The sequence below is a fragment of the Pipistrellus hanaki genome (genome assembly GCF_964339955.1).
Source record: "Pipistrellus hanaki genome assembly, chromosome: 3".
In the NCBI taxonomy this organism is placed as follows: Eukaryota; Metazoa; Chordata; class Mammalia; order Chiroptera; family Vespertilionidae; genus Pipistrellus; species Pipistrellus hanaki.
In genome coordinates, this window is record NC_140505.1 from 120,886,772 (window position 1) to 120,908,639 (window position 21,868).

The 21,868-nt window shown below is 34.8% G+C and overlaps 1 protein-coding gene across 1 annotated transcript in view; it reads right to left on the bottom strand.

Annotated features, from left to right (window-relative positions):
• The window catches only part of PTPRQ (protein tyrosine phosphatase receptor type Q), a gene marked incomplete at its 5' end in the record, with an annotated part of 199,117 nt that overhangs the window by 112,474 nt on the left and 64,775 nt on the right, over window positions 1-21,868 (bottom strand). The window contains 8 exons of the mRNA XM_084878250.1: window positions 3,397-3,666; window positions 5,246-5,387; window positions 9,737-9,888; window positions 10,263-10,538; window positions 10,808-11,098; window positions 12,753-12,921; window positions 17,063-17,208; window positions 17,944-18,104. Coding sequence (XP_084734376.1) covers window positions 3,397-3,666; window positions 5,246-5,387; window positions 9,737-9,888; window positions 10,263-10,538; window positions 10,808-11,098; window positions 12,753-12,921; window positions 17,063-17,208; window positions 17,944-18,104 — 1,607 coding nt within the window. The remainder of the gene's footprint in view (window positions 1-3,396; window positions 3,667-5,245; window positions 5,388-9,736; window positions 9,889-10,262; window positions 10,539-10,807; window positions 11,099-12,752; window positions 12,922-17,062; window positions 17,209-17,943; window positions 18,105-21,868) is intronic.

Here is a 21,868-nt window from a genome sequence, read left to right on the forward strand (position 1 = left end):
ACATAGTCTCCAGATACAGAGTAACAGTGAAATAGAGCGGTTCTCAAACTTCAGCACTGTTTTACCCACATATCTTGCTTAAATGAAGATCCGTAAATCTTAATTTCCAAATTCTGATTTCTTAGGTATGGAGTAGGCCCTCAGAGATGTATATTCTGTTGCAGGGCATCAGAAGTCTAAACTCTGAGAGCCATATGTCTTTGGTAGCAAGGAACAACATAGTACATTGTACAATGTGTCTAATATTTGCCTAATTAATTTAAGAATTCCTGCAACCTCCAATCCTGATGCCTTTTAATCCTGAGTTAAGATTCAATTCAAATCTTTAATTAAAATTATTTTTGAAAAGACCTGAATCTTAAGGTCAGACATCTTTACGTCAAGTTCATATTGCAATTTGCTTATGTGTATCAGTTTTACTAACTGAACTTCTGTTTCATTACTGTGACTAAGCTGTCACCTTGTGTTCCAGTGGATTCAGTAATAATGAGTCATCTACTTTGTTGTTGGAGTCCTGAGTTTCTCATTTATCTCAGAAATACTATTTTTTCACCATTTTCTAAAACTCAGCCCCTGTCCAATGATCAAGACTATTTTACCTGGTGCTAGACCACCCCGATGCAGACCACCTACCTGGATTGGAACATATTTTCTTTTCCCGGGCTGTGCATAGCAATGATGTGCCTCCCACCCACGGGGAAACACCTGTCACCCGTTTCTGGACTTCTCTGACACTGTTTGCCTGTTCTCACTGCTACATATCACCTGCCATCAAGTTCCTTGGTAATCTGCTCCAGTAGTTCCCAAAATGTGCAGAACATCAGCTCACCTGGAGAGATGCTTAAAATTACAGATTCTTGGATTTTATCTTTTGAGGCTATTATTTAGCAAGTCTGAGGTGAAGTCCAGAAATATGTAGCCTTAAAGCTTCACATATAACTGAAGACTTAGAAAACACATCTAAGATGGACTTTTAAGAATTAATATAATTTTTGTGACATAGAAGGGGAGAAGGACAATATAAGAAAGCAAAGCAATCTGATGGTAAAAAGTGTTGAGCATGTTTAAAGAAGAGAATATAAGCAATGTTTAGTCCATAAAGTTTGGCTAGAGGCATCAGCTTTATGAAGAGATGCAATAGAGGGACATAAGGATGGAAAACTAGACAGAAGCCAGATTCTAACTGGTGGTGAATTCTGGGAATAAATAAAACATTGGGAGTGTTCTGGGACATCTCCTACACATGTTTTCATTATCACCTACCACTATACTTCAGATAACCAAATCGACATATTTAATTTCTCTCCTTCAGATAATAAACTTCAACTGTCAACACATAATTCCTCAAAATTGCATATTGGAGCCAATTTAATCAAAGTAAGTGGGTAGAAAAATGAGACTGATGGCAGTCTAGATGAATATGGGTGATAAGGCCACTGTAGAGTATTAACACAGGAAGAGCAGATGTCTATTATAAGATTGGAACAGTCAAGTTGAAGAGGGGAGAAGTTGCATAACTATGGCAGAGATTGAAGTGATGAGATCAGATTTTATATAGAAGATATAGGAGAGGAAAAAAATCACATAAAAATATGAGGTATGGTGTCCAAATTATTATAAATAACAGGCATAGAAAACTGAGAAAGAGAAGAATTCGTCGAACATAAATTCTATTTTGAATATGTTTGGTGATGATATATCAACCTAGTCCTTAGTTGAAATTTTCTAACTATATGTGTGTGTGTGTGTGTGTGTGTGTGTGTGTGTGTGTGTGTAAGAGAAACAGAGAAAGAGAAAGAGAGAGAGAGAGAGAGAGAGAGAGAGAGAGAGAGAGAGAGAGAGAGAGAGAGAGAGAAAGAAGAGGAGAGAAGAGGGGAGGGGAGGGGAGGGGAGGGGAGGGAAGGGAAGGGAAGAGAGAAGGCAGAAAGGGAGAGAGAGAGAGGAGGTGTGCAGGCATGCACAAGAGAGAAGGGAGAAAAAGCAGAAGAGACTAAATTGATTAAATAATGTTCTAGGAGAGACATGAAATTGAAACAAAATTGAGCACCTAGATTCTTGAAAAGAAGAAGGCAATGACATTGCTGAGAGAATATCTGGAGAGTATAAATGAAGATATGGGTAAAACTTGAAGGAGAGCAAATAAGTATCTTTGATATTTCCAGTAAAATGAGTGATAATATCAAATATGGATGATGGTGTGAGTAGAACACAGTCAGAACGGGAGTAGAAATTTCCTATGGAAAACTGATGGAGTGTACACAAGGGATGCAGAGAAGACTGTGAAGTCTCTGGGAGACTTCAAGAAGGTGAGTTTATAGCTGAACAAGGTAGAACTATTTCTATTTTTTTCTAGCATTACTCATCAGCCAGGATCTAATTAAAACAAACAGGGGGATCCTCTCAGATTTGGGAATCTCCTTGAAGATGAGTTCCAATTACATGGTTTGAGATCTAAGGATTAAGAAAAATGTGTTGAAATGCATCCGTTGTAGCTGAACAGGGAAAACAAAGAGAGAGAGAGAGAGAGAGAGAGAGAGAGAGAGAGAGAGAGAGAGAGAGAGAGAGAGAGAGAGAGAAAGAGAGAAAGAGAGAAAGAGAGGAGGGAGGGAGGGAAGGAGGGAGGGAGGGAGGAAGGGAGGGAGGGAGGGAGGAGAGAAAGGGTTAACAGATGTTTCCAAAATGAAGGACCTGGATGTGTCAAAGGTAAATAATTATGCCAATACCCGCAGTCTCCACCAGGGAAAACCACCAAGGAAGTAGTGCTACCAATAAGAAACCAGGTTTTCATCTTTATGAGTCTGCTCCATGTTGGAGAACTTGGAGGATGAAGGAGATCATGACATACTATGGACCACTGTTAGAAAGAACGAGAGCTTTCTTTGAAGACCAGGCCCTAGTGACCTGGATATTTTTAGTCAAACAATATAAAGAATAAAGCCTGGCATATAGGGAAGGAAACATATGAAAGTGAGTCTGACACTGCAGCCATGGAATTCAGAGAAACAGCTAGAATTCCATAAAATAAATTAAGAAAGAAATACAAAAGTTTTCAAATTCATTCCCTATTTTAAATTATAATAAAACATAATTCAGTAAGTTTGGAGTTTGGATAATAAGAAACAGATATTTGTGGAAACACAGTAAAACAGATTTTCTCTTTTTTCCTGTTTTGATCTCCCAGTGTTGTAAAGAGGAGTCAATATACAACACACCTGGTAACATACGTGATAAAAAAAAAGTATGTTTTGCACTTTTCAATATTTCTTTTATATCTTTAGATAAACGTGTTATAAAAATTACAATGATATTGACAAACATAAGACATTATCTATGAATAGTTACCTGTTTCAGATTAGTTATCTCTTCCAGGTAAATTACCTGTTTCAGATTAGTTACCTGTTTCAGGTAGCGTGCTGATATTGCAAGTACTTTCATCGCCTTCACCAGCTGAGGTTGAAGCTCTTATTTTAAAGACATATGAAGTATTGGCAAGAAGTTTCATGAACATATACATGTGATCTTGGGGAGAGATTTTTGTAGAATTCCTTTCAACTGTTATCATATAATATGTAATCACTCCATTTGCCTTTTGGGGTGGGTCCCACCTCACTAACGCGGATTGCCAGCTAGTTGCCACACACTGTACGTTCTGTACAACATCTGGAACTTAAGAGATAAAGTTAATATTTATACACATGTAGCAGATAAATAATTTAATTATGTGATTGCTATATAAAATCATATCCAGTAGACATAAAATAAAAATTTAACATATCAGTCTTTCAATTTGTTCTCCAAAAGTTCCCTTTTTAAAAATCTTTATTGTTGAAAGTATTATATGTGACCCCTTTTTAGCTGAATTAAATGGCAGTTGGCCTATTTCTCTGTTATCATGTTAATCCTTACAATACTAAAGCATTCCCTTAATATTTTCCTAGGTCAAAGCCACAATCACATCCTCAAAACTGCATAGTCAGAGGCTACTGCATAGTTTCAAGTTCAGGCAGTGACTGAAACCTGCTCCTTTATTTCTTAATTGGGAAGGAGAAGTCTTAGAAATACTTTATTATGACAACTTTTTTGTGCAAAACAAAGATATAAGGTGCCTCCCTAATATGGCACCTTTGGGTCTAACAGTACCAGCAAACATGTAAGCAATGTAGGCGGGGGGAAGGGAGGTGCTTTTATATTAAGATGGCCTCCTTGGAAGAATTGGGAAGACCTGATTCTGTAGTACCTTTATAAAAATCATTGAAGGGAAGATTTAAAATCAGTCTTAGTTTATAATTATGTCCACATTTCCCTATAACTTCCCTGAATTCACTTGGAAGTAACCCCATTTTCAGAAGTGCTCTATTTATGGTAGACCTGGTTAAAGAGCCATAAAAACCCAGCCCACGACAGAGACTGCAGACTGGAGAGACTGGTTACTTCCCATGGAAATGCTGAATCACCTGGTGACCTCTAACGTCAGCATAGCTTATCCTATTACAGTAAAAAAGAGGATGCTATAAGGAAAGCTAGATTACAGTTAGTTCATAGATTGCAAAAAGTAGTGAAAGGAACACTAGCTGTCATTATGTAAATCATAGTTATTGAAATAATAGTCAAGTAAATTTGACTTGTTTACGGTTATCTCCACTGACCCAAACCTGTTTGTCTTCCTCTCGAAGATATGGGCATCAGAACTACAGGAGAATACTTATAAAATGAGTGAAATTTAAAGTTAAAGAAAAAAACAATTTCACATCTTTTACTTCTTTCTTTTAAAAAACATATCACAATATTTTCATAAAACATGTTAACAAGAGGCACTTGATAACTTGCTTAAAGTTAATGTACAAAACTGAGTTTTGTGAACATCTATTTCACTGATTGACACTAAAAACTATGAACTAATCAGCAGATATTATAACTCTTAAAGTTGAAAATGTTCTATTATTTTACCAATCAGGGTACAGAATGTTGTGTGGTCTTAGGAAGTAAGTAATTTTCACAGATATATAGATTCTAATTTGCTCCTAAACTAGTCTTTCATTACAATTTCCAAAAAGAAAACAAAAGTGTGAGTATATGCATATAAACACATGTATTTGATAGCAAACAAGATCCAGCCTAGCTTTAAAGAATTAAAATTCAACTTCCCTTTGAGTGAACTATTAAATAATACTTTATCACAGAAACTGAAAAAGGGAAGGGAAAAGGGTTAAAAACATCTTAGCTGATTTAAGACGCTGTGTCTAACCTGATTCTTGGGTTGTGAATTTTAGTACATTACTAAATTGATTGCCATTTCCCACTTTGGTAAAGGCAGAGATGCTGATAGAGTAGGTGCTGACTGGCTCCAGTCCAACAAGCTTGGCTTCAGTTTGAAAACCTGAAATATTCTGAAAAGCAGGAAAAAAATTAATCATAATGCATCATCATAAATGTGCTTATAACTGGAAGACATGTTTTAACACATCAAAGTTACACCTTGTTTAACCTATCCTATCTAATAAAAGAGTAATATGCAAATTGGCTGTACCTCCCCTATACCAACAAGCCACAACTACCAGCCAATCAGGAGCAAGTATGAAAATTAACCAAACCAAGAAGGCTGCAGCCACTGAGAGAGCAGGAGGCTTTGGTGGCCCCTGGCAATAGAGGAAGCCAAGCTTTCCATCTGCCCTAGAGGGCCCAGGCCTCCACTCCAGGCTACAAAGTTTCACTTCTAGAAGATAAATAAATCCCAGATACCAGGGCCTCCACTTGGGTCTCTGGGGACCTGGCCAGCCTGTAATCCACCACAGGCCCCTTGCCTAGGCTGCAACATGCCCCAAGGGAACCCTACCCTGATCTGGGACAACCTTTAGGACAAACCAGCCAGTCCCTACCTATGCACCAGGCCTCTATCCTATATAATTCTATGTAATAAAAAGATAATATGGAAATTGACCATCACTCCAACCCACAAGATGGCTGCCCCCGTGTGGTCAAAGATAACTGCCCGCATGTGGACACAAGATGGACGCCACAAGATGCCCAGCAGGGGAGGGAGATTGTGGGCAATCAGGCCAGCAGGGGAGGACAGTTGGGAGGAACCAGGCCTGGAAGGGAGGACAATTGGGGGTGACCAGACTACAGAGGAGGGAAATTGGGCGTGACTGGGCTTGCAGGAAAGGGCAGTTGGGGGGAGACCCAGGACTGCAGGTGAGAACAGTTGGGAGGGACCAGGTCTGCAGGGGAGGGCCGTTAAGGGTGACCAAGCCTGTAGGGGAGGGCAGTTAGGGGAAAACAGACTGGGAGAGGAATGGTTAGGCGGTGATCAGACTGGCAGGCAGAAGCGGTTAGGGGCAATCAGGAAGGCAGACAGGGGAGCAGCTGGGAGCCAGCAGTCCTGGATTGTGAGAGGGATGTCTGATTGCCCGCTTAGGCCCGATCTGAGTAGGATCGGGTGTAAACAGGCAGTCAGACATTCCTGGAGGGGTGCCAGATTGGAGAGGGTGCAGGCTGGGCTGAGGGACACCCCCTATGCATGAATTTTGTGCACCAGGCCTCTAATGATTTAATAAACTTGGATATTTTAATTTAAAAATGTTAAATATTTTTCTGGCGCAGGCAGTGCACAGCTGATAATGCAAGGATAAACTGGGTATTCAGCATGAAGAATCTCATTTAATGCCATTTCTTAAACAACTAGGTTATTTTGTTTTCATTTTGCATCCCAGATTCTTACTTGGAATTACATCCTACTTTCTTTAAATATAGCAAAATTAAAGTCCTCAATTTAAATCCAGCTTACAGGTGGTCATAGATACTTGATTTTTCTTGAGTTCATCTAAATTTATTTTAAATACCCAATAATATTCTATGTTATAAATAAATTAATTCATCATCTATTATATTCTAAACAAGGGGAAACAGCAGTGAATTAAAAGAAAATCTCTGCTCCTATGAAGCTTTAATGATGAGTTTTTCTAGACAACTTCTGCCTTTCCTATTTGACAGAACCTAAGGAAAAAGAGATAAGGAAGAAAACAACACAGGTGCCCAAGAAAGAATATGTTTTCTCATAGAAAATTTTACCCTTGAGTATGAAATTTTCATTCAAAGATAATTATCCTAACCAAGAGGGCAGTTAAGATTAATCATTTATGTAAAGAAAAAGATAATATCCTGTGTGGTACAATGTTAAGAATACTGCATTATATCTGACCCCAAATATAAAACACTTGGACTTATTTGTTAAATATTTCAGTAACAGAAATTCAGCAAGATTACTAACTCTTGGGTACTTAGAATCATATTTTAAATTAATCTCTGGCAAGTCCTTGAACTCACTACATTACACCATTTCCTTTAGTTGTTTCACATTTACTATTTAAAAAGCACACTGTCAGATAACCAGCATATTGAAGAATATATAAAGCATGCCCCCTGTCATTAAGGAATTTTAACATTAATTAGAGAAATCTACAAACAATTACTACTAAGAAAAACTTAAAGAGAGCGTAGGTAAATTTTGATTTTGGTTAGAAAGGGAAGGTACCCAGAGAAGTGAGTGAACTCAAGAGTCTACAGTGAAAGTGTGAGTGGATAGAAAACAGGTGGACACAAGAATAACAGTAAAACAGACACATAAGTGAGGAGTATTGCCAAACATCTTTTAAAAGAACTTTGCACTGAATAAACGACTCCAGGGTGCAGGACCGCCCTGAGTTATCTGCAGACCTGGATCTTCTTGATCTCCATGGGAACCACACTGGAGTGCTTGGCATGGCAGAGACACGTGGAATGGCTCTGCAATTATTCTGCCTCCAAGAGCCCACATATAACTCAAAATAATGATAAAAAGTAATAGAAACTGATATTGTTGTGGCACAGGGCTGGGTGAAAACATAGAAAGGAAAATAGAAAAATATACTTATAGGGAAAACAAAACAGTGGGAGGAAACTAGATAAAGTAAACTAGATGTCAAGAAAGGAAAAGGGTGGCACAAGAGTACATTTAATGGAATTTCAACGAAAATAAGATAATGAGAATTGATGGAAGAGGAAATAGATGTAAGAAGAGGAACTAAAAGTAGTAGATTTAAAAAAAAAATATGTTCTCCACTCCAAAACTATATAATCAATACTTTACAGTATAAAGATTATATTTTGCTGCTAGTGGGATATTAATTGTAGTATTCATATTGAGAGAACAGAATGTCTAAAAATCTTACAATACAGTTTATTTTCGTAATCAGGTAACGACATAACATCATTTTACACTTAGGGCTATTACATTGCCGGATGGATATTTTGTTCTTTTTATAACTATGAATAATAGCAATAGCTAACACGTTTATCATATGCCAGGGATAGTCTTAAGTGCTTTTTTATAGATCCTCCCTTCTAATCATCACTTTTAAAGGTATGCATCTTTATAACTCCCATTTGGCAGTTAAAGAAACTGAGTCATAAGAGGTTAAGCAACTTGTCTAATGCAGAGCAGTAACTCTTCCTGGTCATGGCATCGATGCTGGAGATCGCTGTTCTGAGAAGAAAAGATCGCACATAGACACCCATGCTCCAACACACATACACATTATCCTACAAACAAGATAACATTAAGAAATGGTTCATTTCCCCCTTTGAATACCTATTTGCCAGTGACACTTATAGCCAAAGCAAATTAAAAGTTGGAAAATGTTAAAATTAGAAAAGAGATAGATATCAGAGGGCTAGAGATTTGGGGTCATTAATATAATTTCACACTTTTGGGAAAGAGAGTCCACATTTATGGAGTACTAAATATAATTCAAATTTTACTCAGCTTTTCAGATTTTGAAATAATACACAGATTTCCAGAAAGGAAGTTATTTGTTTCTTATGATATAATCTTAATCATAAATTTTGGTTTTGACTATTCCCTTTGTAAGCTAGATACACTATAAAAATGATTTACCATCAGCAATAAATTGAAATACATATAACAACAATGTTTACTGCGGATTTTTTTTTATATACTTCTTGCTATAACTAAATAAGAGCATACCAGTGCTTCAATTTGCCTTTGGTGGGGGGTTGGGGGAGGAGAAGAACACTTAAAGAAATAAATGTCATGCATTATAACATATTTTGGCAATTAAATGCTAGAAATCATAGAAGTATATTTCAGTCCCTTTGCTACATCAGTTCTTTGGCTAGTTTTCATTGATTCTGAAACCTAAAAATGAAGGAGGGAATGGGTGTTTAGTGTTGCAAACTAATTAGTGTTTCAAGTAAAAGATAATGATACCTCTTAAAATACCAATTAGTGTGGGATTATATGCTATCAGGGAAGATTACCAGAAGTCCAGTAAAAACAGTTTTCAGAAAAGGTTAAAACCATTAACTTGGCACATCATTCTAAGCAACAGATGTAATATAGAAATATATTACATTTCAGGCAATAATAGGTTTTAGTCTGGAAAAAATTTTACTATGTACTTTCCAGCATTCACAAAATGGTGCAATTATTTCTTAAAATGTAGACATTCAGAAATTAGAAATTGTAAGTTAATTATTGTATGAATTCTTTGGCTTCCATTATCTGGCAAGTATTTTCTGTGTTTTCCATAAGCATCTTTCAATTGAAGGAAACTAAAAAAGGTTTCTTCAAAGATGGCCCTCATTTCATTGAAAGCAATCCATTTTCTCCCTGCATGCCAAAAGTTTCATGCATGTTCTGAATTTTTTAAATAAACATATACTGTCATAATCAACCTACCTTATAAAATATAGTATCAGTTTCATGTTCATGAATTTTAAGACTATATACTTTAACAATACCGCCTGGGACAGGACTCGGGCTCCATTGCAGCCACACAGAATCTGAAGTGTAGTTGATTAAAGTCAAATTTTGAGGAGGTGCTAAAGGCACTGTAGGAAAACACATTATAAAACTTATATTCATGATTTTTTAACATAAAAATATCATTGTGACTGTCGCTTCTTGAAGTCACTAGTTAAGAAAGATGTACAAAATGATCATATTTTTACTTCAGAAACCAATAGCATAAATAGTGATGTTTTTGGAACTCAGCAGTTCCAAAGTAACTTTAAACAGAACACTTCGTTCTGAAGCCCAAATTAAATAAGAAAAAGAATAAAAGTTAAGCAAAGTGGATGAACAGTTGTAAACCTGTTACAAATAGACAATCATATATCTTCTCAATTTCCATGCGGTTCCTTTCAAAAGAGAGAGCAAGGGCTGCGACAGCGAAGCATTGGAAGAAATATGAATTCCGGCTTACCTGACTCGTCTGTGTAAAAGAAAAGGACACTGGAAGGACCAAGTCCCTTTATAGTTCTTGCAGCAGCAAAAATACTATATAGTGTAAATGGTGAGAGCTCTTCCAATATTATATAGTTATCAGAAGTAATGAAAGAATAGCTTTCATTTGGTCCTTGTAAACTTAAATCATAACTTATTATTGCACCATTTGGTTTTACTGGGGGATCCCATGATAAGAGAACTGAGGTAGAGGAAAGGTTTTTAAAAGTGTTGATTACTGGTGAAGTTTCTGGGACTATAAAAGAAAAAAAGAATATTAAATGAAACAAAAGAGAATTAGCATTAAAAAAAAAGGCTTTAATAATAATGGGACTTCATTTTATTCGCATCTAATTATTTAAACTTTAAGAAACTTAGAGCTTGTTGTGTTTATTGAAAGGCTCGTTACTTGAGAACTAATAATCTATACAATTATAAAAATAATGTTTTCTGTCAGAAAGAAATATAAATTAAAAAAACAAAAACACAATCTGTTTAATAGACAATTAAAAGGATCCAGCCTACCATCTTCTTCAGTTTTGATGTGTAGCTGGGCAGTATAGGTATCAGAAAATCCCTTTTCGGTTGATGGAGTGATTTTTAATAGATAATCACTGTATTTTTCCAGATTATCAAAATACATGCTCGTCTCATATGTAACTAGAGGTGGTCTTACGTGGCGAGGAGTCTGCTGTAAGCTCAGAGAGACATAGTAGAAGACCAGCCCGTTGGGTTGAGGTGGCGGGCCCCAGCTTACATTTATTGCAGTTGACGAAATGGACTCGTAAGTCAGGTTTCCAACAGGCCCTTCAGGTACTATGACAGGTAGTGTGCAAAATATAAAAATTATCAGTCACCCTAAATAATTTTAAGTAAATTCACAAACTGAGGGTAATTGTTAAAATTACCTATTGCATCTATTGCATCATCAGTTCTTAAATTGTTTAAATGCAGATACAGTAAATATCATCTACTATAAAATATCCTCTAAATAATATTAAAAATCATTCAAACTAAGTCCTGCCATCTCACACATCTATTAGATGTGAGAGCTGTTTTCCTATAATATTTTCTTGGCTTTTCTTTCTTACAATATGGAGATTATGAGTGTGTAGATATGCATGTATGCATGTGTATGTATACATATATTTAAATATTGCAACAATGTGATTAGCTATAAAATGTTTTGGTTTCTATCTTCCAAATATTATCCTTCTTGTATATGAAGTTATCTAGAACCTCTTGCCTGGAACAGTGCACACAACATGTTTATTATCCATGGTGCTAAAATAACTGATAAAAAGTCATAAGTAAAAATCTTAGGAGAAATCTGAGTTTAAAAAATGCCTGAAATGATATTGACCACATATTGCGTTAAAACACTTTTGTTAAAGTCTATATAAACAAATATCTCCATATATTTTATCATATCTTATTCTGCAAGTTAATTTGTGAACTTTTTAAAGATTGTTCTAACAAGGAAAGCATTCACTTCTCATAGATATAGTCTGTCAACTTATAATCTTCAGATGATAAACATGGAATTTTACTCTCAGCAGTAGAGGTCAATACCATATCTCAATATGAGACTAGTCTTCAATAAAAGTGGACAGGTGGGGTTGGGGGACCAGTTGAAGGGATGAGCAAATACAAGTTGGTAGTTACAAAACAGTCACAGGGATGTAAAGTACAGCACAGGGAATAGTGTCAATGATACTATAATCACTATGTATAGTGCCAGATGGGTACTGGAAGTATCAGGAAGAACACTTTGTAAAGTATATAATTGTCTAACCGATAAGCTGCAAACCTGAAACTAATGCAAAATAATATTAAAATGAATAAAAGTTACAACCATAAGAAGAAATGAGCAATGACCCATGTATCATTATCGTCTCAAAGCTGAAACCTAAAAAACATTGAGAGTTTCAGTTGTTATAGTTTTCTGAATACTCAGCACAAACAAGACTCTGCAGAAGCTGCATACAAGAAACTTTTGGGGTTAAAAAAGATATTCTGGATATATTAGTCAAAAACACAACACAAACAAAGAAACTGCACAGAGTCCTATGTGGATTAAAAGACTGAAATGAAATAAGCAGCTAGAGGGGGAAAAATGTATTTCCTAAAGCAAATGAATAATCAAGTAGCTATTAGAAAACCCATCCATGTGTACAATGGTTTTTCATGGCCAAACCGGATGGCTGTGACATCCTTTGAAGCGATAACAGCAACACAATTTTCATGAATAAATGGTAGCAGTTTATATGAAGAGAAAGGCTATTATTATTATTGTAATAGTTTTATAGCTATGTTAAATGCATTTTCAAACTTCTATAATGACTAGTTAAATGTGCCTAAATAAAATGTAGTTCTTACTATGAATACATTCAAATAGAAGGTTGTAAAATAATTATAAAGTTTTAAGTTAATCTTATTAAATATTAATAAATACTTTTCATTTACATACTGTCTTGATCTGTGTATACTTGAACTATGTCACTGCTTTTATTCCCATTTCCAACTGAAGTACTTGCTGTTACCCAAAATGTATAGGGGCTGAATATTGCCAGTTTATCTATTATTGCAGATACGGTCACATTGTCAAAGTCATTGGTGACTTCATGGAGTGTAAAATTCTGAAAAATAAACATATTGTTTTAATTGTTCAGAATATAGTTTTAGTATACATGAACATTTCAAAAATAATTTTTCATGAATTGGTTGCCTCATTATTTTAATATGTCAATCTTTGAGGAAAATCAACATAGGACATTTTATTGCAATAATTAAACTGGAAATATGTTTGTACTAAAATAAGAATCCATGGTGGCAGTTTTTATTACAAAATCAATATATAGAACAGCAAAGAGAAAAAAAAAACTCTTATTAATGAAGGTCCAATGACAGACTGAAAATGCTACACCTTTTCGGAGAGTGTTAGTTTTTCTTATGAAACATTCAAGTATTTTTCAAAATGTTAACAATATATTTTAAAATTTGAGAATACAATAAATTTTTAATTTTTCCTTCCTATTAAAGAAGAAGGAATTATGAAAGTATTCACCTCTATTAACTAACTAGATAATATAATTATTCATCTTTAATGAGTCTTCTTGTTCTCTATAATCCTGGGGAAGAGAGGAAGTCAGTTAGATACACTCTCTTATATGCAAAGTAAGAGAAATTTTGTAAATTTCAGGCCTGACTCCTAGTTATATTGGTCCCAATGCACTGTTTAAATTATTGGGAAATTTATGCAATCATTGTCTCTTGAGCAAATATTAAACACAAAACACACAAAAAAAATAAATTTTAAAATAAAAGAAAACAGACTTTTAACAAAAAACATTTGGCAATTAGAATGAATAAATTTGTAATATGTTCATCTACATAGAGAAATCTAAATCATCCCCATCTTCACAAAGCCTTTACTTAGAGTTCTAAAAACCTGCCTTCATTCTGGCAGGATCGCTCTGGGAATCATCTTCTTCTTCCTCAACTATAAAATGGAAATAACCATTTCTACTTCACAGAAAACTTTGGGGATTAGATGATATGAAGCACATTAAGCAATTAAAACCATGTCTGCACATAACAAAAATCAACAAATGGCAATTAGGTCATTTAATTTAATAACTTTGAATAAACAATTTGACTAAAATTTATAGTTAGAATGATTTTACACTGTATCAACAAATTAAATTCATCAAGTTTTTGAGATTCCTTTGCCAATATTTGAGGGAGAAGAGAAAAATGAGTGTAATAACAGATCTATTTTAATTTTGTGGTGATTTATTTAGGAGCAGACAAAAAAAATCTCACACAAAATATGATTTGTGAACTTCAATATCATCTAACACATCTACTGAACACATAGAATAACAAGCTTATGTAAAGTACCATATAAAATATTAACAGTTTTTGGTGTAACTTTTAATTTTTATTTATTATAGAATTTATTATGATTACCTATTATATGACCTTAATGACAATTAAGTCACAAATTATTTTTAATCCCCAGAAGTTATTTATACTGAGTATGCATAGACATGAAAGACATAACAAATTTTGAATTAAATCAATTATCTAAATTATTTCATTCCTTTGTTTATTTTGGGAGGAAAATCTTGTGATTCAAATGATCTAATTAAGGTTTACTCTTTTGTGTATAGAAATGTAGTCAGAAGGTATTTAGAAAAAACTTTTCAAATTTGATTCATCACCCAGTATTTATTTATTTTGCACTTTATAATATATTGTACTAAGACAATGTCAAGCATATGACATGAGTGAGTAGAAATTAAAATGCAGAAGCATTAAAACACTTTATAAAACACAATTTGCAACAATTGAGAGCAGAATGGGGATTGCCAAGTAATAGTAGAGAGATTAACTTCCCTAGAATAAGAAGAAAAGATCACTAGAAACTCAAGTGCTCCAAATTATCTGTAAGTACTGAAAATAATGTTGGTCTGTTAAAATAATTTATGTCCTTTCAATTAAAAATACATTTTGTAAGGGGATAGGCAGGGATGGAAGATGCTTGTTTTTTTAAAATATGTTTTTATTGATTTATTGAAAGAGGAAGGGAGATGGATAGAGAGATAGAAACATCCATGAGAGAGGAACATCATCAATCAGCTGCTTCTTGCACACCCCCTACTTGGAGATCCAGGCTGAAACCTGGGCATGTGCCCTGACTGGGCATCCATCCTATGACCTCTTGGTTCCTACGTAGATGTTCAACTACTGATCCACACCCGCCAGGCTCAATTAAACTATTTATTGAGCATTAAACCTATGCATGATACAGTGCAGAGGACTTCAGGAGATGGGAAGTTGTCACATGACCCTTTTCTTCCTGTTGTTTGTTATGGCAAAAGGGAGCATAAGACAAGTATGAGATACCAAGGCTGGGAAGCAAAATAGGATGTGCCATGCGAGAGATAATTCTATAAATCTTGGTGGGAAGAAGAAGGAAAAACATGAGGAAGAAAATAAGTTATACACTTATTCCATTACATAATTTTGATTTTGAAGATTTCTTCTATTCTGCCAATCCAAAATAGAAAACTAGGGAGTGAAGATTTTGATGCTATATTTAACATTAACTGTAGGAAGAAATTAAAGCACAGATGAACTTCAAACAATATAATAAATGTTTGACATTATTAGCTTTTGCCCCCTGGCGGCTGTCAAACGGAAAAGCATTTGCAAGATTATTTAATAAAATATTACATCGTCTAAGATAGATAAATTGCAAATGAGATTGTTTTATATACCCAGGTTTGAATAAGGAGGCACATAACATCATGTTGAAACCACAATTAGATGTTTACACTTGATTATTTAGATACAGAGAAAGAGAAGCTAAATAGAATCATAACTAAGCCATCAAGTAATTGTACAGAAGCAAAAGCTTTGATAAGATTCAGAATAACTGACACTTTGCAAATTTTTTGCTAAATGTGTGAAAGAAGAAAAATCTGCAATTCCAATAACCTGTATGACATAATGACATTGCTAAATGTATAAACAGCATTATAGTTAGCAAATATTAATACATTATATACTAATCCCCATATTTCTTCCTCAAATAGAGCAGAACAAAGGGTGCCTCAAAATTTGCTTGACATACAGAGTAGGGTGTGGGAAGGATCCTCCCTCTTAGTTCTTCCTTAGAAGGCCTAGAATGGAATGTAAAACCAAACCAACCTCTGGACTTCGTTTTACTCACTGCTGGGTTAGTGCCGAGAGAGCCTGCAAAGTTCTGCTCTGACCCCATTCATTAGCATAAACTTGACTACAGATGCACTGCAGCAAGTCATGTTCTAGGCCCAGAGATTGCTGCTCACGGGTCTCACTCTAGTAACTGAAACTAGGTTGTCAGTCACAAATAGGATCAGGCAACCTGGAATGTCTAAGACTTCGCTCTCTTCTCCTGCTCAAAATGATACAGAGAAATAAGAATGGCCAGAGCCACAACCAACATACAATCCATAATGTCTATCAGTAAAGAGCACGATTTTTTCTAAATTAGTGTTTTCCATATCATAGTCCATCTTTCTTCAATCCTGATTCAGTCACAAGTCCAATATTATTATTTTAATACATAGTAGTTCTGTAAAATATTTAGTTTAGAAAAATAAATTCTGCTGAAAAAATATATTTTTAAACAAAATGCATTTTAGCTATTTAATATTATCATTCATATCTTAGAAAGTGTCCATGTGCTAAGTGTGTGAGCCTAGTACCTTGCATACGTCAAGTTAACCACATTTCTAGTTTTCATTATATCTGATAATAGTAATAATAGTTATAACTACTCTGGATAATAATTGAAAACAGTTTTTAAAAATAAAAAACACACAAACATATCCAAACATAAAAGGTATTTATATTGTATACAAACAAAAAAAATTTTTTTCTTAGTTGAGAAATAAATGAGGGTAAATGAAACCATCAACTCTTTAGAGAATATTTCTTAGAAGAGTGGAATTAAGGGCCATGTTTTTATACATAATTTTAAATAGGTGGCAGCTTCATTGTTGATAATACCTTTGAAGCTAATATAGAAATGTGTGTGTGTGCACATACATAGAGAGATGATAATATATCTGACATTTCTCCACCACATTTTTCTGTCAATGGGAGCTTTATAAAATGACCACAGATAATTATCAATGTAAAATAAATTATTTTTTCTACTGTGCCCAGTCTATACCATCATCAACTGAAGGATGTAAATAAAGAACTAGGAGAAAACTCAGGTCTTACCTGCACAAAAGTACCTGAAGTATTTCTGTAATAAACAGAATAATATTGTATAACCCCGTTAGGTTTTGAAGGTGGCGTCCAAAAGAGAATTATTGATGAAGAACTGATATTTGCATAATGAACATCTTTTGGGGGATCACTCGGTGCTATAAAAAGAGCAATTGAACAGAAAACTGAACTAGTGTCTTTAAATAATGTCTGAAATGTTCTAAAATTTACCTGCCTTTGATAAGTGGTAATAACTGTTTTTTAAAATAAACAAACAAACAAAAAAAAACATCTTAAATTGGAATACTATCTAATTACAAGTTAGAAATGAAATCCCAAAGGCTCACTGGTCAATTCCTCTAACACTATAGCAATATTCAAGCAGAGGAAAGACTGATTCTTAATCATAAGATTATCTTATGATTAATATCTTAGCTCTGAAGTATGCATTTTGCCCTGGATTTAAAAACAAAATTATAACGAGTTTCCAATATAGAATACATAATATGAAATTCTAACTTAGAATATTTAAATCAAATAATAGAGAACAATGGCAGAGAGCTTTGTGCATTTTATTTTGCCTCATTTAACAAATACATAAAATGTTTACTAAGTATCCAGTTCTGTTCTGCATGCATTTACAAATATAGATTCATTAAATCCTCATAGAACCTTGTGAAGTAGGTACCATATTGTTTCCATAATACAAATAGGAAATTGAGGCACAGAGAGATCAGCTAACTTTACCATTATCACACAGCGAGAAAGTGACCAAAAAGCAATTTTGCATCTAACCATTGTAGATATTAGGCTTAATAATGTATATTTATATTTAACACTTATTTTGTCTAGGGAGGGTATTCTTTTACATGGTCACAAGGGTAAGAACTCACCTCCCTCAGGTGTTCGAAAGTTAAGGAAATTGCTTCTTTTTTTTCCATCACCAAATCTGGTGCTAGCTGTTACATATGCACCATATTCAACATCATAGTCCAAATCTGAAAACTCTAATGATATTTCAGTTACATTAATGGTTCTTAATGATGACCTATCCCTGAGAGAGAGAAAAAAGAGATTATTTGTAGAATTGACTTTTAAATTAAATGTTACAATATATTTTGAGATTACATTAAAAATGAACATGTGCACAGAAATTTATTAATCCAGACTAATAAGATAATGATGCCATTTATCCTGAAATGCTAGCAAAAGAGAACTTCAGAATTCAATAAATAAATTTATGTTGTTTTCAAGTATATTTAGTGTCTAATGTGTTCATAGTAGAGTTTGCTTGGATTAATTTTAATGATTCTCTAGGCATACTATATGTTCAAAGTAATCACAGCATTTTTTTTATGCCAATGTTTTAGTTATTCAAATATTCTTTTAAGTGTTGACAAAATCTTATTTGTACTACATATTTATCAACAAACTCATTTTCATATATTTTACAAAAGTAATATCTACTTTAGACAAATTCAAATAAATAGTAAATATCTGAATAGTAGTATCTAAAATAGCAAATATTTATTTAATTAGAAACAAGACTGAAAATAATGTACATATAACATATAGAAGAAATATAGAGTTCATATCTCTCATTCAATTAAAATCTTAAAAGTATTTAAAATGTCAATCCAGAAAATAAAATAAATATTCTTCTAGTAAGTGTTAAAACTCAGGAGAAGGGAAAAAAGTCAAAGAACAAAATATTGCTAAGTAAAAGTGTCCTATAATTATTTTATTTCAGTTATGTTAGTTCAAACTTTATAGTTTTGAACTGGGTATAGATTTCTATCTAAATTAAAGAATGAACCTATATATAGAGGTGCTGAAAACTGTATTTCTAAAACAAATTTAGATTTTAAGAGCAATAAAATTAATTATTAAATAACTTATGAAATATGGCCAATATCACAGAATAAATACATATATCTTATAATCTCGTTTTTACTTCTTTATAAACACACTAGATGCCCAGTGTACGAAATTCATGCACTGGGCAGGGGGGTATCCCTCAGCCCAACCTGCATCCTCTCCAATCTTGGACCCCTCTGGGGATGTCAGCAGAACACTGCAATGTACCTAATCCAACACTAATATGTGAAAATACACATTTTGGCAAACTCTCACTACTAGTCTAGATAATAATCTTCTTAATTTCTGCAAGTTTGATTGACAAAAAATAAATCTATGTAATTTGCACTCTCTGATTGTGAGTGAGATACAATATCTTCTTATAATTTTATTGGTCTTTTTTTAATAACTTGTTCATGCATTTTATTTATTTTATTTGAGTCTTTTGAGTAGAGAAAAATACATGTTGAAGTTAGGGATTATTGTTCTTTTAGACAGTGCTCCAAAAAACAAATAAATATACCTTCTCCACCCTCTCTAAATTTAGAGGTGACATGCATGCAATCAATATTCAGTAAAATTCAACAAAATTTACTGAGTATCCACTTTATGTCAGAAGCTCTGTTGGACATAAGTACAAGTAAGATACAGAAAGAAAAAGCAGGAAATAAGTATAAAACTATTCATTAACAACCATGTGATCCCCTTAAAGATGAGAATAATAAATCCTACCCCCACAGGTGCCTAAAAGTGAAGACAAATAAAAAGGAATGAGCAGAAAATGAGTTGTGGCTAATGAGTAGAAAAGGAAAATAAAACAATAGCCCTAAAGATGCAGGAAGTTGTTTACCTCAGAGCTAGTTTGTAAGGATGGAGAACAGAACAGAGGGTTGAGTGAGGTGGGAAATGCAAGAAAGGAAGCCTACCTGACAAAACAGATCTAGTTCACAAACCCACAGTCACAAACAGCGTAGAAAAAGAAGAAATGTAAATGTCACACAGTACTTAGCCTCTAAAATACATAACTTTCAAAATCAGCCAAAGCTCCTGATTAGTATAAATGTTCAAACTGGGAAAAAACTTGAGGGGAACCTTCGGTGAAATCATTTTAATGATTTAGTTCTAGGAACTTCTTACAACATTTTTAAAGCTATTTGAAACTTGATAAATCAAAACTATTCAAATGATTCTGAAATTATTCAGAAAAAATATCATGTATAATAAAAGAATAATAAGCTAAGTTACTATGATGTACACCGACTGCCAGGAGGCAGATGCTCTGACTGGTAGGTTAGCTTGCTGCTGGATTCCAGCCAATAGGCATTGGGTGAGAGGGCCGGACATGTCCTGGAGTCTTCTTGCGGTCCCTCTCAGGCCAGCCAGCTCCCCTGATAGGCCCTGATCAGGACTGGGTGAGACAACCCCCAATCAGCTCTGATCTCCTGCTAGGCCAAGGGACCCCACCCAAGCATGAATTCGTGCACTGGGTCTCTAGTAAAATATAATTTTTAGGGCATAAAGGAAATTCTAAAGCATAACAGCATTTCTTTGCATTACCAGTTTCTTTGGTTAATTTTTATCACATCGAGACCATGCCAGGCAGCAATGGCCTATAAAGTAATCATGAATACAAACACCCCATGGGAAGACTTAAAGATTTTTCCCCCATGTCCCTCAGTGTGAACCTGAATGGTTTTCTGCATAGGCTTGAGCCCCTATGAAAGGTCAAGGTCTTCATTCTAAACTACATCATTTTATATTATATTTTGTTTCCTGTGGGCAACCTAATCTAATAATACTTTCATTTCTATGAATTTATTTTCAAAACTTTAATTTACTGTTATCTAAATACTAGATGCCTGCACCAAAACCGGTTTTGCTCAGTGGATAGAGTGTTGGTCTGCAGACTGAAAGGTACCAGATTTGATTCCGGTCAAGGGCATGTACCTTGGTTGCAGGCACATCCCCAGTAGGGGGTGTGCAGGAGGCAGCTGGTCAATGTTTCTCTCTCATCGATGTTTCTAACTCTCTATCCCTTTCCCTTCCTCTCTGTAAAATATCAATAAAATATATTTAAAATACATACATACACACATACATGCATGCATACATACATACATACATACATACATACGAGAGGCCTGGTGCACGAATTCATGCATAGGTGGGGTCTGGCCGGCCTGCCCTGATCTGGGCTGATTGGACCAGGCTGGCAGGAGGGAGGGAACATGGGCTGTTGGCCAGTCAGCCCTGCCCCCTGGTTGAACACCAGGTAAACTCCTGATGGAGCAGACCATTTGCATATTAGCTTTTTATTATACTAGAGACCCAGTGCACAAAATTGGAGCACAGAGGGGGAGTGTGTGTCCCTCACCCCAGCCTGCAACTTCTCCAATCTGGAACCCCTCAAGAAATGTCCATCTGCCCCTTTAGGCCTGATCCTGGTGGTGGAAATGCAGCTACTGGTCTTATTGTCATCATTTGGTTCGCTGGTTGATTTGTTTTAATTTTGTTTGCTTGTTTGTCTTTAGCAGAAAAAGACATATTTATAAGATTTAGAGGAAAAAATCCACTAAAGAGAATGTGTTTGAAGCTAAGAATGCACTTATAAACCAGGGCCTTGGAGAAGATAAGGAATTAGGGTCCAGAAGACAGAAGCATTAATTGTGCTTGAGTTGAAGGGGAAACATTTTCATTCCCTGAGAGTGGATAGATTCCCTCAGGCTAAATAAGAAACTTGGATTTTATTCTAAGAGTAATGGAACGTTCTTGGGATGTTGTCTGCAGGGGTGTGGAATTTGGGTGTATGGTTAAATTAACTATCCCATGCAATACTAAGATTAATTTCTTGTCTCTCTATCCCCCATCTCCAACTGGGATGTGGGTGAACAATTGGGGGAAGGGCCAGCTATGGGGAGGGAGGACCAGCTGGCCATGCCTCCAAATGGGGTGGGGCAGTCG